General features: G+C 41.4%; 1 protein-coding gene across 1 annotated transcript in view; it reads right to left on the bottom strand.

Annotated features, from left to right (window-relative positions):
• PLEKHG7 (pleckstrin homology and RhoGEF domain containing G7) overlaps window positions 1-25,291 on the bottom strand; it is a 33,519-nt gene extending 8,228 nt beyond the window's left edge. The window contains 13 exon segments of the mRNA XM_057431039.1: window positions 1,294-1,387; window positions 2,159-2,274; window positions 4,184-4,317; window positions 4,319-4,356; window positions 5,841-5,954; window positions 7,232-7,327; window positions 9,423-9,518; window positions 11,486-11,635; window positions 12,322-12,417; window positions 14,707-14,741; window positions 15,991-16,118; window positions 23,416-23,438; window positions 24,587-25,291. Coding sequence (XP_057287022.1) covers window positions 1,294-1,387; window positions 2,159-2,274; window positions 4,184-4,317; window positions 4,319-4,356; window positions 5,841-5,954; window positions 7,232-7,327; window positions 9,423-9,518; window positions 11,486-11,635; window positions 12,322-12,417; window positions 14,707-14,741; window positions 15,991-16,118; window positions 23,416-23,438; window positions 24,587-25,291 — 1,825 coding nt within the window.
• Between the last annotated feature and the right edge of the window lie 2,261 nt (window positions 25,292-27,552).

Below are 27,552 nucleotides of genomic sequence, written 5' to 3'. Positions count from 1 at the left end.
CCAGGCACTTTTATATTACAGATTGCAGGCAGCTGGCTTGGTGGGTAAGAATTATGCTCATACCTCCTTCCATTTTTTGATTACATATTGCAGAAAGAAATGTAGCCACCCAACGGCCACCCTTACCTCCTGCACTGGGGGCTGATGTCTCATCAACAGATCAATGAGTGCAGAGGGAAGCATGGAAAGGAGAGGATTCAGTGGCTTTCTTTCAGCTATGCCTGCCACCCCCTAAACATCATCAGCAACCACTTCTCTTGCCTTCTGTGCAACTATAATGCTCCTCATGAAACACTGAAAAACAGACACCGTGTTTCTTTTGCTACTCCTTTTATAACAGTAATAATGGTGCTGGGAGACAGAAAGTTTATTCACTTGTATTTCTGAGGAGGTGGTGAAGGAAACATAAGACATGGGCTCTGCTCCTTTCTGTCAATTTTTATAGCCCTGCATCCACCATAGCATGCAGCTTCCAGCATCCTTTCACATGATGGTCTTTTCCAAACTGACCAGGCTCTCCTTCCTGCTCATACAAGGAGGACATTTGCTTTTCCTCTGCAGGTGTAGATTCTGCAGCAGCTTGCCAGCAAGCAACCTGTACCCTGCCACAGAATGGTGCCTGTTTGTCTGGAGATACGAGTCTCCACTCTGCCAGCATGATAGACAGCTGCAAACAGAGATGAAGAAATCAATATGCTCGTGTGGGACCACTGTACTACCCGTGGAGTTAATGTCATGTTGTAGGAGTGCTCTGTTCATAGAAGGGAAGCCACTTGCCAGGATAACACCTTCTTGTTCCAAGGCATCCATCAAAACAGCAGTCTTAGCAAAGAAGAAATATGAAATAAAAACAGGAAAAACCTCTGGGCTTTTCAGTGATTTTCAAGGAAACACATGGTGGATATGGTGCCAGAGAGGTGAGTTGTGTTGACATCGGTCCCCAGGCACATGAGGTACCTCGTATAGGACAGTCTAAACTTCCTGTTTTCTTACTGACACATTCTTGAATGTGACAGTAAAATGCTCCCTTTGAGTGTAGGCATTGGCTAGTCAAGCTGATTTCTTCAGCACCTGGCAGACTGAATATCCAGATGTGACAGTAAACAACCATGCAGATTACTCATCCTTTTGGCAGCTTTCCTGTTTCTCAGTCTCTCTGTGACAAGCTGTACGTTTGCTTTTTCTTTCCCACACCTGCCCAAATACAGTTGCAGAGATTCATTCTGGATCTGCCACAGCAAAATATGATTCCATTCAGCTAACTCCTGATACTGGGATGTTTAGGGACGTTACCTGCTAGTGTTAGCCTCCCTTCATGAAGGAGAAGGCTGTTCGTTGAACACAAAATGTTTTCACTGCCGTTTTCCCTTAGGCTTTGCTTCAAACACTTGACCCCAAAAAAGAGAGAGAGAGTGAATAGGGAATCTTGCACATCTGATGGAGAACTGCAAGGCAGCCAGCAGTTAAATTGAGTACACGTGTGCTCTTATCTCAGGTTAAATACATCACATAGTTAATAACTGAGCATGGCTACGTTTCTTCAACAGCGCTGTTGCTTAAATGTGTTTAAGCTTTTGAAATGTTAAGCTGTGTTTTGATTTTCCGGAGTGGTTTTAATGTTTTTTGCAGCCCTGTGTGTGAACAGACACAATCCTTGAGGTGAGACCCACTTGATGATATTACCATAATGCTTGAAGTCTGTATGTATGGCTAAGGGGGTAACCACAGCACAAAGGTACACGTGCTCCTAGGTATACTGTGTATTTAATGTCAATAGAAATTTCTTTGGCTCAGCTTGAGGAGTGAAAGAGGCAAATAATTTCTGCTTCATAACCTTATAAAAAGGTAGTAATACTTATATCTATCCCATTTCATTATGCCCCCTAAAAGCAACTTCTGGAGAGTCTTCCTGGATCACAGGATCGTAGTCTCTTGAATGCTAGCTAAGAGCAGCCCACGCTATCATCCGAGGCACTGTGCACAGCCTGTATGTTCAGCTACAGTATTTGTAGTGCTCAGGCTGCAGCTGCTCCTGTTAGAGCAAAGCCATCTCCCACAACTAAAATATAGACAAGCAGCCAACTTTAGACCACACTGTAAAGATAGATAGGAAACTAAACATTCCTCGAGGAAAAATGCCCCTTAGAAAACTGCTTACCTCTTGGACAAAGAACCTCTTGTCACGATCCCAGACCTGAGGCCAAATTACGACCTCTTGCAGCTGTCTGAACTTCTGAAAGTTGTCCAACCACTTGACTTTACCTTCCAGATGCCCTGAAATATGTGGAACATTGGTTACTGCCAAGGCTGGCAAACCCAGTCCTGTTTCCAGATGATGCTGAATATTGTTTTCTCTTCAATAGAAGCCAAAGTTCCTCACATGTTAAGTCCCAGATAAAATCTTGGCCTCACTGTAAAAAATGCTTAAGCTTTTCTTAGGTCTGTAGAACCAGAATTTCTAATCTTGCATTCAAACATGCTTAAATTCAGGGCAAAATGAAAAGGTGGTGTTTGCTAATCTGGTTGGGAAACTGGGGGAATTGTATAAAACTCAATTGAACTGGAATCTTTAAAAGTTGCTTAAAAAATGCTGCTTTTTTTTAAAGTGTCTGGGCTAGTGAGATAAAAATGTTTTTCACCATATACAACCTGGTAAAAAAACTGTTGAAAGTAGTGAGAATTCATTTTGAGGGAAGTGGTGCCAGGACCTACCAAAGACTGGGACTGGGATTTCAGAAGGTGAAAAGTGGAGACTAAGTCTTTGCTGATTCAGGGCTGTTATGGGGAAAACCTTAATGAGCACGCAACTTGAAATCCAGGTTTTTGAGTTGAGTGATATTGCAGATAATGGTTTCAGACACACACACACACACACACACACACACACACACACACACACACAAACATCAGAAGGGGAATTCTGGGACTGCAGCTGTTCCTTATGTCACTGATTCTCTGATCAAAAACTGAAGCCACATCTTTGTTAGGTGCTGTGATAAAGAGGGGTCACCCCTCTATGGTTCCTTTCCTTAGCCCAGAAATATCTAAACTCTGGAAGGACCTATCTTTTTTTTGTTTTGCCAGGTATATTCCACAGGTATCCCATGGTCTTTTGGGGCATACCTAAATCTGCTGTCTGCCCAGCAGAATTCTCCAGACTAGTGAAAAACAATCATATTTTCCTATGGGACCTGTTCTTTGCCAAAACCTGTACTCCTTGGGTGGCCATTAGGCTAGATACTTCATAGGATTTGGCGAGAAAGAACCCAGGCCTCTCTTTTAGGTGGTGATTCTGTCATTGGAGTATTCACCTAAGAAGAAGGAGCCCCAGATTTATCTGTCTCTAGAAGACATTAACTCTCTGCCTCATCTCCAAAGGAGATGCTTGACCCTTCAGCCTCTAGGATGGGGAGAAGAATGATGGCAGAGAGCTTACTACCATGCTGAGTGTACTGCTGGTGAGGATGAGGCACTGCCTGGCACCTCTCCAGTGTCTTGCTGATGTACTGTCTTGTCTTTGATTTAGTAGGGGCTGCATGAGGCCTTTGGGGAATAAATGTACTGATGTACTATGTGACTATAAGACACTTAGAGGTGCATTTATAGCTTTCCGATCAAGACCTAATTAATAAATTATATAGAATTAATAAAAAAAATCCTGGTCCAATCCCTTTTTTTCTCCATAGTAGCTAGAGAAAATCTGTAGCTGGGATAGCACTTCAGCTATTTTGTATAGTAGGACCCTGCCATTTATTGAAAGGCCACTGACACAATATTCCCCTTGTGAGTGCAATTTTATCCTATTAAGGATTAGCCCCAACACAGCCTTCTGAGACATAAATCCAACTCAAGGGATTCCTTCTTTGAGAACTTTCCTGATTTGCTCTTATTTGTGAACTCCTGTTAATTGTTTGCATGTTACTGCAGAGGATTCTGAGCAAATACAGGTGACTCACGATTTAGGAGTCCTGTGACCTTGTCAAACCCTTGAGAGGGTTTGATAGCCCAAGGGTGGCACCAATCATTTCCTACAGAATGAAGAAAGGCTCAGGACTGTAGAAAGGCATGCACATCCTCATTGCATCTCTCCAGGGAGACCAGACCAATTCACACTCATGCACAAATGGCCACATAACTAGCAAATAGTTAATTGCACAATTGACTTTTAACCTTAGCTACTTACATATGGACTTTTCCACCTTTTCTTTAAGTGACTGGATAAAGCCTTTCTCTGTTTCATCAGTGCTCCTCTTCCAGATGATGTTGAGGAGGAGGGGATAGCACATCAGTTGATGCAAGGGAGAGAGCAGCAGCTCTGACATGCAGTCTCTCTCACTGTTCCTTTTGTTCACACCACTGCTGAAGATAAAAAATCCTGCCTTATGCCTCATCGTTTTCTGCGTCATCAGCTGACTGTAATGAGACTGGGACTAATTAAAGGTGAACTGCTCACACAGTGAGAGCAAGGGCAGTGTAAAACATTTGTGGTTTAACCTGGTAGGTAGCTAAACACTGTGCATCTGCTCTTTCACTTTCCCCTCACCCAGCAGAACGGGGAGAGAACTGGGGGGTAAGGGGAAAATGAAACTCCTGGATTGACCTAAAGGCAGTTTAATTGGGTGGAAATGGAAGGCAAAGTAAAAATAACGATAAAAGAATTGGAATACACAAAAGAAGTGATGCACAACACAGTATGTTCACCACCCACTGACTGATGCCCAACCAATTCCCAAGCAGTGGCACCCAGCTATCTTTACCCCAAGTTTATATGTTGAGCATGTTGCCATGTGGTCTGGAATATCCCTTGGTCAGTTGGGGTCAGCTGTCTCAGCTCTGTCTCCTTCCAGCTTCTTGTGCACCCCGATGTACTTGCTGGTTAGGTGGTGTGAGAGGCAGAAGAGTCCCTGACTTAGTGTAAACCCTTCTTAGCAACAACTAAAACATGAGCATGTTATCATTATTCTCATCCTAAATCCAAAACACAGCACTATACAATCTACTAGGAAGATAATTAACTTTATTCCTGTCTTTGCAGAGGGTTGCTGCTTATTCTATCCAGGATGTTCCTTCCCTGAGGGCACATGGGGCAGCAATACCCATAAGTGAGGAAAGCAGCCCAGTTTTCTTGCCAGGGCTCAGCCAAAACCCACCCTGCCCTTTCACCAAAGGTGCCAAGAAAGCACTGATGTGCACCTGGATTTCTATTTCCCTTATATTGGCTTTTATCATATAGCCCTTTCCTTATGCAGAAGAAACCCGTCATAAGCTTCTCCAGTCACTGTGGCATAGTGTAGATGCTGGGGGCTGTTTTGTACTCAGGGAATGTGAGCCCTATCATCTGCTAAGGAGTGTAATACCCTATACGCTGTGTTCCTACCCAACATCTAAACCAAGCTGATGTGCAGGACATGTATCAAGGTAACACACTTGAGAAAGATTTTACAATGTGCCTTGATTGATTTTTGCTTCCTTTTTTTCTGTAACAATTTCACTTTGTTAAGGTGGAGGTCACCATGTCAAGGGATTACGTGCAAAACACATGAATGATAGAGGCTGGCAGTACATACTTTCTGCCTTCAGAAATGCAGCCAGTTGTTCCTTTTTTGCTTCCCCCTCTTGTCTGTTCTGAATTACAAGTATGGGCTTTCATATGTGCAGAGGAGCATACACTCAGGAGGGTGACTTCATATCTGTGATACCTTCTGCAGTTCAAAAAATCTGTGTAAAATGCTACCTACACAGTTTTGCTTCCAATGAACTTCCCTAGTCTGCTGTTAAAATCATGTCATGAGGCAGAAAGGCTGAAGACATCACCACCACCATCATCACCATCACCTTACGTTCAGGTAGATGCCAAACTCTTCTCTCTGTCTCAGGTTTTCCAAGTAGAAGACAGCGGAGGTATAATTAAGACAATATATCTGATGTGTCTGGCAGAGGTCACCCTGGAAAAGCTGCAGAAAAGACTTCGCAACTTATCAAGACACGCGAAAGGGAGAAACAACAGTTTTGGTTTCATAATGTGTGTTTTACCTGAGATTTACTCCTACCTAGGAAAATGGGGGAAGAGACAAAGGGGAGTTAAGAAAAAGGCAATTTAAAAAGGAGTAAAAGTGGTAAAGTAGTAAAAAACCCTCAACAATGTGTGGGAGCACAGTTCTAACAGCTCTCCAGAGGTGTGAAGAATTCTTAGACTTTATTCTCATTAGAAATAAGTGTCATGTGAAATTCATGTGGAAGCTGAACATAAACCCACTATCTATGCAACAGCTCTACATGCCCTTGTATAGCATGTCACTTTATATTGAGTGTGTTAGATAGCTCTTAGAAATGTTATGTGCCACCCATGATAAAACTCAATTTTTTCTGGGATTCCACCTGTCTCACAGACACATTATTGGTGAGAATGCCTGAAGACAGAGGTAATGGGGCTGAGAAGATAAGCTCCAGCCTCACTCCCCCTTTTTAAAATCCTAACCCTCAGATAGGGTCTGTTTTAGTATTTTCCAGAAGTTTTCCCGTGGCCTCTGCTACCAGGGAAGGTTCAAGCCCATGAACTGGTTTTCTGTCTGTATTAGTATGTCCAACTGTTCAGTCACTGGGAAGCTGTGCAGGAAATACAGTGCCTGGAGGCTGCTGTTTGGACAACTGCCATGTTTACCGTGAAGCCTGCCCAGAAAGGTAGCAGGGCAGTACTTAGCAGTGGCAGGACAGCTGTGTCTGTGCTTCTCTCTTGCTTAGCAAGCAAAGGCCAAAGAGTAAGAAGTATTTCAGTCCCAGTGAGCTCTTAATTAAGCACTTTAACACAGTTGTGAGTTTAGTCCATGGAATAAAGGAAGGATCTATGCAGTGGAGTGAAAGGAGACAGGGACATCCAGTGGTGGGGCTGGAGTCTGGTCTCAGGGAGAACATCTTCCACAGAGTGAGAAGCTCACATCTGCCAGTGGCAAAGTCTCCTCAAGGTCTGGGCTACTTAATCTCAAGGAAGAGAAAACATTTCCAGACTTAGCTCCACATACAGAGCACCTTTCCATGACCACCTCAAACATGCCAATGAATAAAAAGGAAAACATCCTACTGAGAGAAGGTGCTTCAGGCTGAGACCAAACTGCCTGTGACAGATGGTGTGTCCTTGACTGATTTGATTGCATTAAATCACCTGAATGCTATGATAAATGGCCTGCTGCAAGGCCTTCCTGGTATTAAATAAGAATACTTGTAATTATGTTACCTTTCTGAGTATGGAGCTGAAATCCATTGGAGAGTTTGACTTTCTGATGTGCTCCTTCACGGCTTCAAAAAAAGTTTGCAGAAAACTGAGACTTATCTAAGTAATTGGAAAAAAGAAGAGGAATTAGCAGCAACGATCTTCTGAAGTTAAGTTTAAAACAACTTTATTTCCCATCCCTGGTCCCATCCCAGTGGGGTGCCTATACTTATCTTCCCAGCATTGCCAGAATTATCTTCAGACTTACATCATGAATGCTTTAGTTAGAAGTTAAATCAAATCTATACAAATATGCATTTACGTCATGGTAATGCCATGTGACAAAAGCTTTGAAACAAGATTAGTTATTCCATTTAAACTTATTTTAGGGCAGCAGCTGTATCTAACATGAATTGACATGAAAAATTGTCTATTGGAAAACACTGCATATGACCTAGCTGTGATGATAAAGGAGTCTTCATGGTCCTTTGAAGAAGATATCATTTTTCATAGTTTGTTTCATGCTGTTGGAGATGAGGGAAATCTCTATAAAATGCTGTAAAAAGTCACATATTCCCCAGAAGTTAACTTTATGTCTTTGCACTGGATTCAAGGGTGCCCACACTGTCAGTCGGATGCAGATGAGAGCCTGCTCCTAAACCCACACTTGCCTTCTTAACACACTATTTGCACACAAATTCATGACCAGGCTCAGCTTTAGGCCAAATTTTAGGCCAGAAGGAAACATCATCGTCTGTGATACTGTTAAGAACTGCTGTTGGAGGTTCACACGTGGCTTTGTTTGGTGTATTTATGGGGACAGTGTTGCTTATAAGATGATGCTTATTGTTTCATTATGACAAGGGTGTATTTTATGCCTTTTAGAACATGCATTTTTTGATGGATTCAGCCTGCTGTCAAGAAGAAATGGATGTAAATGCATGAAAAAATACATAAAAGGCATTGAAAACAGGTATTTTCTCCAGAATTTGATCACTGGTTTATATACAAGTATGAGTAAAGCGTGATCATTTAACATCCTTATTAGTAAGGACAAAAAATTAGAAAACAAAACAGAAAATGTATTAAAGAAAATTCTCTCTAGACGTAACCCAGCTCCAGCCAAGCTCAAAGCTTTTGTGATTGCTAAATGACACACAGCATTATAACCCACTTGTTTCCTTGAACAAGAACAAAGGAATCAGCAACCACACATAAGCTGAACTCTGGTAGTTGGCTGTGTGTATGGTCTTAGTACACAACAAGTGCAAGGTGAAACACATCAGCTAAACACCTTTTCTTGTATCGCCAGGCCTGCTCAGGTGGTCACTCACAGCAGCTCACCTGGTGTGAGGTTCAGCAGAGCAGGGGTGACTTGCTCATGCGTTTAAGCTCTGGCTAATTGCCCCTACTTTGAAGAGCTTTCCTTCCATTTACGTAGCTGGAGAGTACCTTCCAAAAAGTCACTTTGCTATTAAGGACAAGGTGTCCTGAAAGAGAGCTCTCAAGCTAAGAAAAAGATTTGGTTTGCTTCTGAAGTTACGTAAAAGCTGCTTTGGACTTACGGCTTCCTTTAACTTTCAGAGCTGGAAATGGTCTCCCAGCAGCTGGCCACAAGCAGCAAAGAGCTGGAGCTCATCACAGCCAAGCCACGTGGTCTCCCTCCTCCTGGAAGCTGGAGGGTAAGTAGCACATGAACACAGAGCATCCAGTCTGTGTGGGAACTATCCACTCACACTGAGGGAAACCTCAGAGGAGAGGAGTGGTTAGTCTTTTGTTTTAACTTGCCCTGCTGGAGTGGCACTATAGATAGCAAAGTTTTTGTGTCCATTTGCAGAAGGAAACTTGTTATTGAAGTTATTTTGCCATTGTTGCTGCTTTGCTGTAAGGATTGTGCAGTCAGAGTTTATCTTCAAAAGGATGTTGCTTATGAGAATTAGTTTCAATCTCATGTTTACTTCAGAAACAGCTGCCAAACAAGCTCTCCTTGCTGTGCAAATGCCTGTTTATCTTTTGCTGGAGGTGCGTGAGAATAGTTTGCACTGGTGAAACCTGAACCCCTGATATACCAAATAGAGAGGAAGGAAAGATTAATTATTTGAACTAAGTCTCAGTTGTGAGAACTGGATCTTAATAGAAGCTTTATGGGTGGTTTCTCATCTCCTTTTATTGGGCTGGTCTCTGATCTCAATAACACTATTTTTTTTTTACTCGCCTTGCTTAACACCTCTAAGTTTGCAAAAGGTCTCCATAAATCCACATCCAAGAGAAGTTCATTAGTCTGGAGGCATTTTAGAGTGTTCATAAATACCTTTAAAAACAAACCAAATCTATGTTACCTATCGTTTGAGGCAATTCAATGTATCTGTACTCTTTTTTTGCCTTTTTCCTGAAGAGAACATGTTTGCACTGTAATTCTTACTAAATGATTATTTCATCTGGGGAGGGCAGAAGATGACACTTTGTGAAACTTTTCCAGACCTGCCTGAAGGCTAAATATTGGGCTTTGTGTGAGGAGGAGGGTATGAGTGATGTCCCTGGGGTGTTCTGTGGCTGCCACAGAGGCAGCTATGTCCCTGCTGGGTCCTCTAGCATTCTTTCTGTGTGAAAGAATTAATAACATCAGAGTCATTGTTACAGATTTCTGTAATGATGACTTTTCTAAATGCTTTCCTCCATATCCCATGTATCTGCTGCTATAGAAGTTGTTTAGAGTTAGTATGGGGGTTAAGAAATGGTTGTAATAGTGTAAGTGGAGGGCTCATGAAGGTTTTTCATCTCTTTGGATTGTTTTATTAGCCTGTATTGAGTGAAAACTGCATGGATACTTATTGGCTGTTTAAGGTTTTATAGTATTTGAGCTCTGATGGTGATCTTGGAGCTGTGCTGAATCTGACCTAAATCTGAAAAAGGCTTAAACAATGTAGATTACTGAGTAGAGTTTTTGTATATGTGTGAAAAGCACTAATGAAAAAAAAAAAACAAAACCCACCAAACTATCATCCAGGTGCCAATACTGAAGAGTTAGTGGGAGGGTTTGCTTAGCCTTGTGTGATTGTCGCCACGAGCAGTTGACCTGAGAGCTTAAAGGGGATTTACAGTGGTTTTAAAGTTCCCTGTGAAGATTTGTTAAAATCGGTGGAATATTCCTATACTGGGAAGTATTTAGAGTAGCAGGTATCTCTAAAACTGGCTATCCAAATTCAGTGGATTTCTTCTTTGCAGAAAAGTTTGGGAAGCTAGCACGGGCTGAATAGTTCATCATTCACAGGTCACAGGAGCCTGGCTGAGGTTTGTCTGTGGGTTCCTACATCAGTCTCACCAAGGGGCCTGTGTGTCTCCTGTTGTCATCCTTCCAAAGGATTCACCTGTTTTTAATCTTCTCAGATCCTTGAACAAAGTGTATGGAAGGAAGGATGCTTCCATCTTGCCTTGGACCAACAGCTGGTCCTGGTCCACTACTTTCCCTTCCTGTTCTGCCCCACCAAGGAGGAATTCAGCCCAGTTCTGTATTCCCTTTTCTTTGCAGTATTTCTTGTACTGCCTGGTCTAACTTCGCAGCAACATGGAAAATGTTTCACTAATCTTTTCCTCTGACTAATGAGAAAACAGAAACTTTCTTTGCAGAATAAGTGAAAAGCATTAGGAAGATATTTAGGGAAGCTTCCATCCTTTTAAATGGGTACACTAACTTTTGATGTGTGTTGAATGTAAATTGTGCAGTTATTGTATCAGTGTCTAATATTCTTGTCCATATTTCAAAGCTCTTAAAGTTCACCACGATGGATGGAGACAATTTGGAGTTTTTGGGAGAGGAGTTGTTTATTAGTTTCCTTGTTTTCTTGTAATATTAGAACTACAGGTCTGCTGAATTCTGAGATTTTTATGCTCTGTTTAGGATAATCTAAACATGGCTCTATATGAAGTTAAACTAAGATTATAGTGTTACAGACCACTGGTAGAGAAACATCTAGTATGGTCAATTGGAGAGTGGTTTCACCGTTAGTGAGAAGAATAGGAGAGTATCAGCTGAAATTACCGGCAGGATCTGCAATCAGATGGTGTTTGCAAAGCACTAGAAAGTGATATCTGGAAGTAGAGATGCTATAAAGAAGTTAAAAACCAAAGGGAACTGGGGAAACAGCAAGATGGGAGAAAAAACAACTACTTAAGTCATTCCCCCACAGACACTCAATGAGGGGTTAACAGACGGCTTTATGCCTGCCATGCTGGCAGCAGGGCAAATACTTATTTTTGAGAAATGAAATCTGAACTTACCATTTTGAGAACCAGCAAATTATCCAGAAAGTAGGTGCATTCACTTGTGAAAAGTTCCCACATTGCTGCTTCTTTTTTCACTTCGAACTGCCTGTCGACATCTTTCTGCTCTGTCTGTTGCGCCTGTACAAATTCACGCCAAAATTTACTCTATTGATTGAAGAAGAAAGAAAACCACCGACTGTTGCAAAGAGCCTGACTGCCATTGTTAGCAATTCTTCTGAAAGCTTAAAGAGGCCTTCAAAAGAGATTTTAAAAACTGATGTTTTCCTCCAAAATATTGGTGACATAAAAGTACTGAATCTGAAAATAACACTGTATGATAGCCTATGTTTGAAGGATGCTGTATGAAAAAAATAGTGGGCAGCTTTCAAATGCTAAAGAATTTAATATGTTGTGCTGCTGCTGGAAAGCAGGGATGTATGAGAGCTTCCTATTTTCCAGATGGTATAATCGAAGTACAGAAGGTCTGGGTCTTCATAGGTACTTAGATATTTTGTTTAGTCCTAAGGCAGCTGCTACCACCTCAGTGACCTGCTCCAAAGTCAGTTCCTTGCTAATCCCCTTGCCCCTCCATTTCATAGAATTATAGAATCAACTAGGCTGGAGTAGACATTTAAGATCATGAAGTCCAACTGCTACCCCAGGACTTCCAAGCCAACCATTAAACCATGTCAATAAGGGCCTCAAAAATATACCTTATGCTTATACATTAATTTTACATAAAGGTCTCGTGTCCAGATTAATGTAATGAAAAATGGTAACTTGAAAATAAGACAAAGTTTTTATCCCCTTCTTTCAATATCCTTGATGCAGTATACTTAGTATTTTGATACCTTAAAGCAGAAAAATTCATATGTGCTGAAGTCTATGATCTTAACAGTTGAAAGACAGTTTTCCATATCAGATACTTGCTTCTGTTTGTCTTTAGCCTCTTGAATAACAAAAAAATATCCCTAATTCATACAGTATTTTAAAGACTGTTGAGAAGATTACCCAGTTCAGTTCACCTTGCTCTGATCTGTAATGAGCTTGCCCTTAACTGAATCACAGTATCACAGTATCACAGTATGTTAGAGATTGGAAGGGACCTCGAAAGATCATCTAGTCCAATCCCCCTGCCGGAGCAGGAACACCTAGATAATGTTACACAGGAATGCGTCCAGGCGGGTTTTGAATGTCTCCAGGGAAGGAGACTCCACAACCTCCCTGGGCAGCCTGTTCCAGTGTTCCGTCACCCTCGCTGAGAAGAAGTTTCTTCTCAAGTTTAAGTGGAACCTCTTGTGTTCCAGTTTGTACCCATTACCCCTTGTCCTATCATTGTTTGCCACTGAGTAGAGCCTGGCTCCGTCCTCGTGACACTCCCCCTTTATATATTTATAGACACTGATAAGGTCACCCCTCAGTCTCCTCTTCTCCAAACTATAGAGACCCAGCTCCCTCAGTCTGATTACCTTTTATCTCCAAGACGCTCCTACACAGACATGAAGCATTGATGGCAGGTTTAGTAGTAGCTATGGGTGGGGTTGTGTAGGTATGTAAGGTATTATTTATGTAACACAGAAATTTTTGCCAGGGCAACTCATCAGTATGGTAATAACAAATAATGGGCTATCTCAGAAGACAGAGCAAATAAAAGGCTTTGTTTCCTTCAGCCCTGTCAGAAGGAGGGAACAAAAGCCTCATGGTTGAAAACATCCTCCTGCCATAGGCATGCAAAGTTTGCAGGCTTGTTTATTTTTTTGGGGCTACATGTTGAAAAAAAACTCCTTTGGTCAGTTGCAGAGTAGTGTCTATAAAATGAGCTTCAGAAAGCTTGGAGAGCAGGAAGAGTTTGTGGGAGGGATCATGAAATAAATACAATTGCTTTTGGTTTGGCTTTATTTTTCAGGCCAACAGTGCATGTAAAAAGTTTAACCAATATTTATGAACTATAAATCGGTGCTGTGAGCACAGAGTTGTAAGGTAAGTCTATATGTAAGGTGTTTGCTTAAGTTTTATCTGCTCTCTGGAACAGTATGCTCTTACTTTACAGATTTCTGTTGTCTGAACTTTAGGCACTGAACACAGGCCAATTTTGAAATATGTGTTTGATTATAATATTTGAAATTCAGAGTTTAAGCTCAACTCTTAATTTTGAAAGTTAGCTTGAAATGAAGCAGAAACAGTAATGCAATTTTACATACACCCACTTAACCAATGAACCTTCAAATTTCATGGCATTCAATAGTTTCAGAAATCACTTTTGGCTAAATATCAAATGCATTTTATTGCTGATTTCAAATATTTTTCTTAATTTAAAAAGTCTCAGTTTTAGACCATGCTCCTTCAAATGATATAAGAATGCTATCAAATGAAGCGGGGATTATTGTATGTGTAATCTGAGTATTTGCATTGGTTTCACTGGCACAAACTCTCCTTTGATAATTGAGGTTTAGAAGATAAAATGCAAATAATATGAGGAAGGGACTTCACACAATTCCATGTTTAGGAGTGCAAAGATATCAAGACACTTGTAAATGATATTTTTTGAAATGATGAACAACACTCGGAAGGGAAATTTAAATACCATAGTAGGTGAAAATTTTCACAACTGGAAAAGACACAGAAATGTGTTAGACAAGGAAGTTAACTGAACTGTGGTGGTGTTTATGATTATATTGGCAAGTGTGTGTGTGGGGTGCCCATGAAGACGGGAAAGGCCTAAGAAAGCATCCAGGAAGCTACTTTTATAGGTACAGCCTAGATCCCTCGCATATGAGTGGTAGTTAGGCAAGTATTCCAGAGCCCTAAGGGCCTAAGATCTAGGTTGGCATGCAGGATATACTGTGGTCAAAGCAGTGATGAGACTGGCTTGCCCACCTTGTGCCCTCTTACCCTGGAGAGCTGCACTGGACCTGCTGCTACCACTGAACACCTTGAATGAGAGAGAGCTCTTGTGCTGTCTTCCCAGATAAGGGCACCTCTCCTTCCACCACCCATGGGGATGGGGAGCAGCAGCACCGACCGTTTTCAAGTGCAGTGGTGCTGGTGGCTGTGCTGGAGCTACCCGCCTTCATTGCAGGTTAATGCCCGAGCCCAGGGTGGGCTGAGACCTCTGAGTTCAGCTCACCTGCTGGCTGCTATTCTCCAGAGGTAGTAACGAAACTCTTTTTTTCCCAAGTTAGTTGCGGGAGAAGGCAAGGCCAGTGCAAGGGGGAACAAAGAAGTTAAATACTCACAACTCCTCTTTTGGCAAATGGCCACCTTGTTTTTTCTGGACTCTAATGGGTAAAACAAGCGTGTTATTAGTAAAGAAAAAAATAACTAAAAAAACCCCCTGTTATTTATATGTATGTTTGTTTTGTTTTGTTTTTTGGTGTAAGATGAAGCCTATATACTCTACTTGGCTCAGATTTAATACTTGTGTTTAGACAGTTTGTGCACCAGAATTAAAACCCATGAAGCCTGTTGGGTTCCTCCCAGCAAGAATTATGTCTGTCTGTAATGGGATCTTGGATGATGCTAAACACTCCCACTTGCTGCAGATGATCACTGTGTGATTGCCAGCTCTTTACATGGGAAAACACATCATACCTTAAGATATTAATTGTTTTGAAGCAAGAATTTGGCTTTGTCTGCTCATTAGTGCTATCTTGGAGCTATGCAGGTATTTAAAACTCCTGTGAATAAACAACCCTACAAACTCTGAGCCTCAGATCTGTCATGGGACTGGCACAATGCTGTAGGCGGTAGCTCATGGTCTTTAGTGAGGCGCAGGGAAAGCTAAGGATCTAGATGTAGGAATGCACTGGGTGAGAGGTGAGGAATGCCTGTGTTTGTTCAGCAAGAAATCTGGAGCAAATTTCTTCTATATGTGGCACCTACCTTCAGGCAAGTGTGTGACTGGGAATCACAGTCAAAACTTTCTCCTTTTGGTTTTTGAAGTCCTTCATCACGGGCTGGCTTGTTTGCTTTCATGAAGCTGCTGGTTGTGACCTTGACTGACTTATTTTTTTAAGGAACTTTGATCTCTGGTCACTGGCAATCTCTCTATGTTCCACAGTAGGTATTTGTGGACATTGATTGCAGGTCCACATTTTGCTGGTGGAAGTTCTTTCGGGCAATCTCTAGCCATAGCTTGGGTCTGCTATCCTTGTGATTGAAAACTGCTTGAAAGGGTCACACGGGCCAGTCTCTTCCTTCTGCTTGAAGCTGTACAGGTTGGGATTTGTAACTCAACTGCTTGTGGATGGAGATCCTGGTTTGGGCTCCGGTTGTGCCTGGCCTATGGAAGAAGGAGGTGATCTGTGTCCTCCCCACCTCATCTACCTATTAGATTTTGTATTCAACAACAACATTCAGGCAAAAAGAACAAACTGATGGGAATTTTTAAATTAACAATGCAGTCTCTTTGGTGTGGGTTACAGCATCCCCCACAAACGCCTCGTGTGTAATCATTGCACTGGTCCTCCCTCCCCATCCCACACACACACAGGATGAACAAACCCCACCCTATATCTGACCTGCACTTAGCAAGACGGCAGCGTGGGGCAGGTAGTCCATTGCAGTGTCTGACACCACAGGGTCTCCAGGCAACACTTTCAGTCCAGGCAGACTCGCTACCACAGAGCTACGCCTGTGCCCTTCTGGTCTGTGAGATAAAACAACATGTCATCTCTCTTTGCTCATGGCTGCAGAGGAAGCTTCTGAAGCACTCCTTTGAGCTAAAAACCCCAAATCACAGCAGCTATGAAATGATGTGCTGAAGGAACAATGAGTACAAAATTTCAGTGATCGACAGGAGATATCTAATTATCCTTCTAACTCCACATTGTTGCTGAGATCAAGGTGCTTACAACCATGGCTTGCCTCAGATACTAGGTACTTAGGGAGCTTAAACACAGGAAATTCCTGGGTTCTTCTGAGATTAGGCACAAAAGTGAGTGGGAATTTCAGAATGTGTGTTTTGGCACTGGAGAACAAAGCAGTAGTTAAATCCCCTGTCCCTAGTTGATACGTGGGTTGTCATTACTTTTAGCCTTCATATAACTTGGGTGATTTCAAGAAAAAATGGCATACTAGTGGAATAGTTAAAATGTTGGGTATATATTTTTTAATATTTAACCTTTTGGCCAGTTCGTGCTATTGTTTTTAAGTCTTTTTGAAATTTTTCTGTTAATTCAAATATTATGTGTTTTGCATGTAGTATGACTTGGTGGCCCTGCTGATCAAAACCAGATGGCTCTTGCTAACTACTGTTGTTACTAATAGAGGGTGTTGTCCAGGATATAGATCTATCCAGTGAAGAGACATAGGCATTCTGTATCCAATAGCATGTTTGTGCCAGAGGCTGCTTGCATTCAAATACAGAGACTACTGGTGCACATTAAAATCTTTTTGTATTTTGCTAGTAACTCACACCAATACCTAATTAATTGTGTTAGTATACTGCTGCAAAGTGACAGCTGCCTTTTTTATTGTCTTCAACTGACTGATGCATGAAGATTCCATTAGAGTTCAAAGGGTCGGTAGCTAAGTAGCTGAGGGAGGAAGCACGAAGTGTATGTACATATATCCATTTTTTTCAGTCGCCACCTATTGTGTGTAGTATTTTAGGTCAGTTAAATATAATTACTGCTTTTGTTTTGCGTAGGCAGATACGTTACTGAGTATCTAGCCACTTGCCAAGGCCTGATGTGAAACCTGGCAGGTATGTTTTTCCCCATAAGTGCATGAATAGTCACTTGACAACTTGTCAAGTTGCAGGTGAGCTCTGATGGAAAGAACTGGGATTTGCTATGTAGAGCAGGACATGGAGGTTATGCTTTTTGTTAAGAACTGACAGTGACATTGCTTGCAGTTGCTTTAGCTCAACCAGTTGAATTGTATAGATGAAGGATTGGTCCTAACAACAGAGAGGGTTGTAGGCTAGCAGGGGGGCCAGGTCTTGGACTTTAAACACTTGAAATATGGGCATATTACAGGTTGGAAACTGCATGCTGAGGAGTTTCCAACGTGCAATGGTTGAGTTTTTCCTTTTCTGGTAGTGCTGCTGAATGGGGAACATTGGATCTATTTGTTTAACTGGGATTTACAAGGAGACTGAGGTTCATCATGAAATTGAAACTAACATATGGTTCATTAGAGCTTTTATGGGTGGGGTCTGTTTCTTGGTTGTCTGCAAGCCCATACCAGTTCAGGGAGACCACTTCCTTATGAGGTGCGGTGAGTGCTTCCCCGTGGAAATTTTAAGTATCACACAGTATCACACAGTATGCTAGAGATTGGAAGGGACCTCGAAAGATCATCTGGTCCAATCCTCCTGCTGGAGCAGGAACACCTAGATAATGTTACACAGGAATGTGTCCAGGCGGGTTTTGAATGTCTCCAGGGAAGGAGACTCCACAACCTCCCTGGGCAGCCTGTTCCAGTGTTCCGTCACCCTCACTGAGAAGAAGTTTCTTCTCAAGTTTAAGTGGAACCTCTTGTGTTCCAGTTTGTACCCATTACCCCTTGTCCTATCATTGTTTGCCACTGAGTAGAGCCTGGCTCCATCCTCGTGACACTCCCCCTTTATATATTTGTATACACTAATAAGGTCACCCCTCAGTCTCCTCTTCTCTAAAGTATAGAGACCCAGCTCCCTCAGTCTTTCCTCAAAAGGGAGATGCTCCACTCCCTTAATCATCTTCGTTGCCCTGCGCTGGACTCTCTCTAGCAGCTCCCTGTCCTTCTTGAACTGAGGGGCAGAACTGGACACAATATTCCAGATGCGGTCTCACCAGGGCAGAGTAGAGGGGAAGGAGGACCTCTCTCGACCTACTAACCACCCCCCTTCTAATACACCCCAGGACGACATTGTTGATAGTACACTCAATTCCCTCATCTAGATTGTTGATGAATATATTAAATAATACCGGTCCCAGTACTGACCCTTGAGGCACTCCACTAGTTACAGGCCTCCAACTAGACTCAGCCCCATAGACTACAACTCTCTGGCTTCTCTCCTTCAGCCAGTTCACAGTCCACCTCACTACCTGATCATCCAGACCACACTTCCTCAATTTAGCTGTGAGGATGCTGTGGGAGACTGTGTTAAATGCTTTGCTGAAGTCAAGGTAGACCACATCCACTGCTCTGCCATCATCCATCCACCGTGTTATTTCCTCATAAAAGGCTAAGAGATTGGTCAAGCATGATTTCCCCTTGGTGAAGCCATGTTGACTGCCCCTCATAACCCTCTTATCCTTGATATGCCTTAAGATGGCACCAAGGATAAGGTGTTCCATCACTTTCCCAGGGATGGAGGTGAGGCTGACCGGTCTATAGTTACCCGGGTCCTCCTTCTTGCCCTTTTTGAAGACTGGAGTGACATTTGCTTTCCTCCAGTCCTCAGGCACCTCTCCCGTTTCCCAAGACTTGGTAAAGATGATGGAGAGTGGTCTAGCAATGACTTCCGCCAGTTCCCTCAGCACCCGCGGGTGCATCCCATCTGGACCCATGGATTTATGGATGTCCAGATTGCTCAACTGGTCTCTAACCCATTCCTCATCGACTAAGGCAAACCGCTCCGTCGACCTGACTTCATCTAAGGTCTCAGGGGTACAGGGCTCTTCAGGACTGCCTGCAGCAGAGTAGACAGAGACAAAGAAGGCATTCAGTAACTCTGCCATCTCTGTATCTTCTGTCACCAGGGCACCCATCCCGTTCATCAGTGGGCCTACATTGCCTCTGGTGTTAGTTTTGTCTGCCATGTATTTGAAAAAGCTCTTTTTGCTGTCCTTGACCCTTCTCGCCAGGTTTAATTCTAAGGATGCCTTAGTCCTCCTAGCTGCCTTCCTACATCCTCTAGCAGCAGCCTTATATTCCTCCCAAGTGGCCAGCCCCTCCTTCCATGACCTGTAAACTCTCCTCTTCCACTTGAGCATACCCAGCAATTCCCTATTTAGCCATGCAGGTCTCCTGGCCCTCTTCCTTGACTTCCTACGTGTCGGGATGCTCCGATCTTGGGCTCGGAAAAAGCAATCCTTGAATGCCAACCAACTGTCTTGGGCCCCTTTACCTTCAAGCAGCCTTGCCCATGGGATTTCCCCTAGCAATTGCTTGAAAAGTCCAAAGTTTGCCCTGCTAAAGTCCAGGGTTGCAATTCTACTTGGTATTCTACTAGTCCTACCGCACAAGATCCTGAACTCCACCATTTTGTGGTTGCTGAAACCAAGGCAGCCCTCAACCCTTACTGCTTCGACCAGATCCTCCTTGTTAGTGAGGATGAGTGTTGGTAAATATTGTATTAAGGTGCTTCTGAAACCTTCAGTGATGCCACAATGTAATGTCTTGGGCGGCTGAGTTATTATACAATCCAGATGCTGCACTATAATACAAAGCTAATTCTTAAAGTTATCACTCCTGTACTAGGAAATTCAGGAGAGTTATTTCAGGTTTGAATCACAGAAGAAGATTGCCGATGTATTATTGATTTTTAAAGTATCTAACCTACTTCAATTTCAGAATATATTTTGAAGTTGGAGGCTAGTGGCTTATGAAGATAAGTAACGGGAAACATAGTTTCACTGTGACTGAATTAAATGGCATTACCTTCCTAGATGAAAAACACCTTGAACTTTAAACCCACATATGTTTAAGCAAGCTCTTCACATAGGTAATCACACCTGTGATATGTGGAAGCATGCCAGGGTCACTTGCATGTGTATCTACAATATGCCTCTGCAATCTTACATGCCTGGGCCAGTTAATGACTTACATGACTAAATGATGTACTCATACTTCACAGATGAAGGTTCAGGTATCTGTTATCAACTGGCCTGATGTCTAGATGTCTTAGATATGTTAGATGTTTTTCTTGGTTTTTTCTGTAGAAATCAAACTACTGGAGTGCTGTGTAATGAACTTTGCCTGTTTTTGAGTCTATATGCAGTGTTTTAGAATCTGTTCGTGCCTACAGACCCTATAGCTTTGCTCTTTTCTTTAGTTTGCTTTGTTTTCTTACAGGGGGCAGAAGACTGAAGTGTTGAGTTTTCAAAACCCTTGTACTTTAGGGATGACTTCAAGCACCTGGGGAATGCAACAGTTCCTCCTTTTTTTTTGTGAAACAAGATAATGTCATAGATTAGCATTATGAATGAACATTATTAAAGACACTGAAACAGATCATGGTCTGGAAAAATAAATATCCTGTATATATAGTTGCTTGTAGGGCACAGAGAGTTTCAGCTGATTGCCTTTTAGAGGTTTGTATATGGTTATATATCCATAATCTTAGCCTAACTAGCTGTCCCAAGGAACAGACGTCTGTATAAATCATCTTACTTAAATAACAGGTCTGTTAGTTATAGAAATAACCACTACATAACAATAAAAGCAACTGAAGAGATTATGAAAGTCAATGTTGTAGGGTGGTCACAGTATTGAGATAGATGTTAGATATCATCCAAGCCATTCAGGGAGCGTGTTTGGAATCCCTGATTCAAAGAGTTAGTATGACACTTCACAGGCATATGAGACATTAAAAGAGGAAGAGGAGCATTTCAAGATCGATGAGGCCAGCTCCCTCAATTAACTGAAAAGGAGCTGCCTTGTCAGTTACTGAGAGGAATTTTCTTTAGTTAATTGTCTTTAGGAAATAGTGCAGTGCAGTTTTCCAGTGAGTCTGATACGCTGATTGGTGCAAGGAGAAAATGAGCTCAGAGTAAAGGTTTCATTCTATCAACATTTCCTTCCACAGCAGAGTTGGCTTCAGTATCTCGTCTTGTCCCAGCCTCACCTCTCTGTCCTTTTTGCTTATTTATTTTGGCTGATTATATTTAATCAGCACCATTTCAGCATGTTGTCTTGCTGACAAAGATGTACTGGCATTCCTGACTGAGTGCTGTGTGTGGGAACGCTGTTTAAAAAGAGCATTGCTGCTTTAAGAAAGACTTTTGAAAGTACAGCCTGGGAGTGGGGAGAAGAGGTATTCATTAAAACTGAAGGATGGATGTATGATTTTTAACTGGGATGGTATATAAGTCAGTCTTGGAGGACAGTTGCCATCTGCCTCAGCGTGATTCTAGATGGGGAGAATAACCTGACATTTCAAGCAGTTTTCTCTGGCTGTGATAAGAGGGCATTAGCCGTTAAGGAGTTAGACTAATGATTTGGATAAAGAAGGAGCTGAATATACCTTTGCCCAGACCTTGGACTAAATTCAACTTGATTAAAAAAAAGCTTAAAGCAGAAATTTATTTTTGTTATTAGTGGTTATTTTTATATATGTTGGTTATTTTTGTTTTATATTTCTACATTCTAATATTAGTCAAGACAAAAATATAGAAATTCTGATACATCATCCAAACCTCCTTTGGTCAGTCTTTTGTGTTGGTGGCTATGGAACAAAGCTTGTGTTGTTCTTTGTGTGATTTCTTGATTTCTAAAATGTCTGGATAGAAGTCCAGAGCCAATATAATAGCTGGCATATAGTGCCTTCCTTCTGAAGATGCCAGGCAAGTGGCATTAAATGCTCAGTGTTCTCCTGTTTAGCCATTTGCAGATGGTATCCTTCTAGTCCCTGAAGTTTGCTAAAGATCACAAAGATCTTCACCTTGTCAGTGAGATACATATCACAGTTTTGAGTTTGGTCAGAGCAGATTCTTCCCATAATAGGTACAGATCGCCTGTTTTCATACCAAGGTGCAAAGGTGTCTCCCTCGCCTCCTCTCTCAATCTCCATTGTTAATTTAAAAATACTAAAGAGTGGATTTGAAACTGCAACAATTCAGAAAATCTAGGAGGCCTGTTCTGCAGGGAATGTGATTTCAGATGCACGTGCACATCTGTTAAGCTTTGTCTAGGGAGCTGCCTTGTGTAATGGCTCATAGACTGCATCAGCCTGCTCCTACCCAGCCCAGTCCCAAACATAAATGTGCTTGAAACACAGACCTGTTTATAAACTGCAGGTTATAACAGAGCTTTTACCTGAAAAATGACTAAACATTGGGAAGAAGAGGAGATACAGCTCAAATAATGATGTTTACTGCATTAACAAGTGGAAGACTTGATGGTAGAGTCACAGAAGTGTATTGTTGTTTGTTGTGGGGCTACCTCTGTCTTTGCCAAGACTTGCTCACCAGTGCGTGTGCTTTTAATATACTTCACTCACCTGCATGACGCACCTGAAATCTTCAAGGGGATCATGCAATCTAGCGAGCACTGCACCATCAGTGAGAGAGGTAGGACTATTAAGGGAGGTAACTAGCTCCAACTTCGTTGTTGTGTGGGGAAGAAAATAAACTTTGTTTCCCTTCTGTAAACATTTGAACTTCTGGAGGAAACAAAGGTGGCTGAATCAAAATAATTTCTAATCAAACTTTTACTGTCTGACAATTGCTTGTAAGAGCTTGATGGAAATCACTGCACAGCTCTATGGTGCGCAGCACCTTATATTGCTTGCACTTGAATTGCCAAATTCAAGAATTCTTCTTAGTTTGTAGGATCAACAATCTCCCCATCTAGTAGCAGACCTAGTTCTGCTTTGCTCATGTATGAGAACAATTTTGAGCTGTTCTGTTAGCTTCTTTGCTCCCATTTTCTTTCCCACAAAGTTTTGAAGAATGTTGCTCAAGATTATGGGATGTTTAACGTTCTTCAAGCAGAAACTTGACACTGCTAATCCAAAGAGCCAGACCTTTTGGCAGTTAGTTCTTAGTGCAGAGCTATGATGGTCCAGCTGAAATATAGCTAAGCATGTTGCGGAGAGGGCCAGATTTGAAAGAAAATCTCATTAAAAAGTTTAGTTTAACAAGCTAGGGATAGGCATTTCACACAACCAATCTATGAATTGAAGTTGAGTTACACATACACCTCATTATTCAGTTTTGTCTTAGGGTGAAGTGGATTCATTAAAAATGTACAGAAGTGAAGCTTAGGACAAGATAAAACAAATACATGCATACCTTTGTATAGGCAATCCACACTGCTGAAAGAAAATGACATATTCTTGTTAGTTGGTCAGACAGCAAGCAAGCAGTCTGATTTTTTTTTTAAAAAAGGTACTTATTAAGACAAATGTACTACATAGACTGAGGCATTGGTTTATTATTTTTATTGTTGTGGAGAAAGGAGAAACCGTTTGATATCCAGAATGTTTTCTATATTTGAAGGAAGGGGGGAAATAGCTTTTGGTCTGTGGCACAAAAGTACCCAGTTAGTAAAGAGCTTTTCACCTATTTGACACCATCCAGGTCAGTTCAGTGAAATGTGTGGACAGAGTCAAGCATACGTCTGAATTCAACTGCTTGTGCAAGCAACGCATGGTCTTTGAGAGTAGATCTGCCAGCAAACCTGGTTTATGTGGTGCCTCTCCTTTTGTCCTTGCAGTGAAGTTAGGGGGGATAGCTGAATGGTAACTTTCTTCTAGGGAAAGAAGAAAAACTAGAAGCTAGTGAGCTTCTAAGCTAGTAAGCTTGCTCCTCCCTTCTTATTACTGACACTGGCACTTGCTGGACCAGTGTATCTTTTTTTTTTTTTTGAGCTGAACTTAAAACTGAATGGGGCCAGTGAGTGACAGAGCTGGCAGAGGTAAGTGGAAATCAAGAAAGGGTATGGGACCTCTCCCTCTGGTAGTAGGAAACCTTATATTTGGCTCAACCGTCTTGAATGGCTTCATTCTTGGGGTTTGGAGGGTTAATAATCATATACAATAAAACAGAATAGAGAACTGCCCTGCTTTAGGAGGAACCCCACAGAAGGATCCTGGAAAATAAATCTTGTAAAACACAAGCTAGAACTGGGTGAATCATTTAGTTTTGTTCTTTCGTAGTCGCAAAACCAGTTATACTGGTCTACCAGGGATAAGGGACAGAGGTAAGAAAGAGTGGCCATGTGCAGGAGCAGACTAGGCCAACCTAGTCACCACAACACAAGTCTGGAACCACTGTCTCTTTGCTGATTTAGAAGGAAGTATCTCCCTTCCTGATGAGCACAGAAGTTGGTCTGTTATATCAGAGGAGCACAGGCCAGGCTGCAATTCAGGTTAAGAACTGTGATTTTATGCTCTTGGCCACGATGGACCAACACTGAACATGCAAGACCGGAAAGGAGATTGCATCATTCTATTTCTCCTACCTGGACATCCTCCTGGGGTGTAGGGCCGGGACTAGGGATTCTCCTAGTCAGGGTAGCACTGTTGGCTCTCCAAGAGTTCTGGAGTCTCTCACTGGTTCTGCCATTGCTGAGAGGACCTTTGTGGCTTGACAGTTTTGATCTGGGGCTAGCAGATGTTGGGTTTGCAATAGTTGTTTCAGACTTGGCTTTGGAAGACAGTAATTTTGCATGAACACAAGAAGGCAATGACAACGAGGAAGTTGTAGTACACCGAGGTGGACTCTTGCAAATGTGGTGGAGAGAGCCGTTGTATTCCTTTAGATTCCCTAGCTGAGCTGTGTCAGAACAGTCCTGGAATGGCAGTGCTTGTGAAGCAGAGGTCATCCTTAGACGTCTTAAAGTTGGGGAAGTGGAAATTCTGGCCAGAGCATGCCGGTCAAACTGGAAGGGTGTGTGGTGACTCCCAATGAACTCCTCTACAGGAAGCTTCTGAAGTGAAGGCTCTATATAGCCTCGCCTTTGAATGTAGTCGTCTGGAGGCATGGTGGTGTCCATACAAACTGATAATACCTGTGTTTCACAGCAGCTGAAGACGTCTTCTGGACTGCTGCTTCCAGACAAAGCAACATTTTCCTTATGAAGATCAGTTTCCCTGTTTAGAAGTTCCACCCTAATGCAGGCTTCCTTGACCAGGTCTGGCGAATAATCAGACCTTGGTTGTTGCATTCTTTATTTGCAGCATGAAGATTTATAGCTACTAGGAAACACAATCAGAAAAAGCTCTTAGTAACTTGCCACATGAATTTTCATATGGGAAAACATGCAAATGGAAAAAGAAAATCTAAACAGAATAATGTAGATATGTGCACTAGCACAGGAACAATTGCCCACACTTCAAATCCTGCTTAAATGCAGGTTTTAACAATTTCAGCAAGCAATGGTTTAAGTGGCTGCTAACTTTGAGTGTGCAAGCAGTGTCAGCATCAGTCAGTAGAATGAATTAGATGGTAATGAGTAACCCTGTAATTAGGAACTCTGCCACTTAATTTCTTGTTGCCACTCCCCCATCAATAAGTGAGTTTATGACAGTTCTGTATGTAGGATAAAAATGAAATCCCTAGCTCTCTGGACTCCTAATTGTTGCAAAATCGTTTATGGACAATACTAATTACTTGCTGAATGCTTAAGCAAAGGCAATTTGGCATTTATGTAAGGTGAGTCTAATCACTTTTTTTCATCAGGAAAAGTATTTTGTAGTAAACATTATGTAGGCAACAAATCAAAGTAATCTGTCGATTGATCAGTAAATAATCTTATGTTCTGTGATTCATGAAGCTGTATTTTAAAGTATTGTGGTGACTAGTCTCTAAAGCTGGGCTGACATTTCAAGTTATAGCTGAAGATTATTATTTCAGCCTCTTCAATCTATTATTTAATTCAGTTTGTTTGCTAAGAGGAATCTTAAATCTTCTCATGATTGCTGGCTTCTTTTGGGGACTTTCATTTATTAGAATGAGTTTATTCAAACGTATGTTGACTTTTTTGTGAGCTATTAAACATCACATATTGAATATGACTTTTGTCTAATTATGTAGTCCCATCAGATTGATTTATAAAGGCACTAGAAATAAATTCTTTCATTAAAGTTCAAAGTATTGCTTTTTACAAACTCCTCAGCTGTTAGAGGACTGGCATTCAGATGCTTACAGGAATAAAAAACATATCTTTATGATGAAAATGACTTCTTTCACAACTGTGGTGAATAGCCACAAATATATTAGCATCTATTCATTCCTCTTTAATAGATAAGTGGTAATTAACTCATATGCTTTTTAAAATGGACTAGAATGAAAAATCCCATTCAAGACATATCATGAATAATAATAATGACAAATGATTACTATTTTCTACTTCTGAGCAAAGATATGATTGCATACGTGCCATTGCTCTGAGATCTGTTAATCTTTCAAGACTTGTGAAGTGCAGTTGCATCAAACTGATCATTGTTTGGCCAGACATCGTTTGCTTTTTATTTTTTATTTCTTTTTAATAACTGCCTCTTCTTTGTGCAGAATTTTACAATTTGACATGGAGCTTCCAGATATTCATGTTAATATTGTTCCGTTGCTGAAGTAAGAAAAATATCTTTTCATGGAAAACTTGTATTAAAAATAGGATCTTTTTTGCTTTTCAGTTTAATAAGGTGTTTCTTTTAAAAAAAAAAAAAGCCCAAACTTGCTACTTTCTTTATGAGTATTGATGAGTTGCTTTTATGAGTAAGTAGAATAAAGCTGCAAAATATTTGTAAAGGAAATACATGTTAAAAAAAGTGCAAAAATATGCCACACACAGAGAGAAAATTTAGCATATATCATTAAACTTACCAAGGTAGCCAAGTGAAGATTTATCAACTTCCAGTATATCACATCCTTTTTACATGCTATTAAATGACATTTTCAACAAGTGCTTGATTAACTGCTACTAGGCTTAGCAGTAGCATTTTCTCTTCTAATGCCACCTTACTGACTGCTGGTATAGAGGACTAGCTTTTCTTCTTGTAGATTTGTTTGTCAGGTCAGACGGAAATGGCTTCAGGATGAATGCCATTTACAAAAGGTAACATGAGCCATACGTTTTAATAAACTTCATTCCTTTCATAATATTTTGAGGGTATTTGTCACATTGATAAAGTTTGGCAAGAGAAATGTCAGTCAAGTATATAATCAGTTGCAAGAGAGGATGAAATTCCTCCACCCCTTTCCAACAATTCATTTCCCTCCTCCTCCCCCCGGCTTGTCTTTATTCATTTAGCTGGATCTAACTACACATTGTTCATCCTTCAAGGAAGAGTAGTAGTGATATTACATTATTTACAGCAAGAGTTTAATTTTAACAAATGTACTAACTATCTGAGTAATTCTTAACACTGATTTTAGTATTGGAGTATTTGCAAATTCATCCAAACATCAATAATTGACAGTTTGTGT

Source organism: Pezoporus wallicus, unplaced genomic scaffold (assembly GCF_028554395.1).
Source record: "Pezoporus wallicus isolate ANWC-B61680 ecotype Strahan unplaced genomic scaffold, APGP_CSIRO_Pwel_v1 scaffold_3294, whole genome shotgun sequence".
In the NCBI taxonomy this organism is placed as follows: domain Eukaryota; kingdom Metazoa; phylum Chordata; class Aves; order Psittaciformes; family Psittacidae; genus Pezoporus; species Pezoporus wallicus.
The sequence above is the reverse complement of the archived record's forward strand: the minus strand, read 5'-3'. Positions and strand labels throughout refer to the sequence as shown.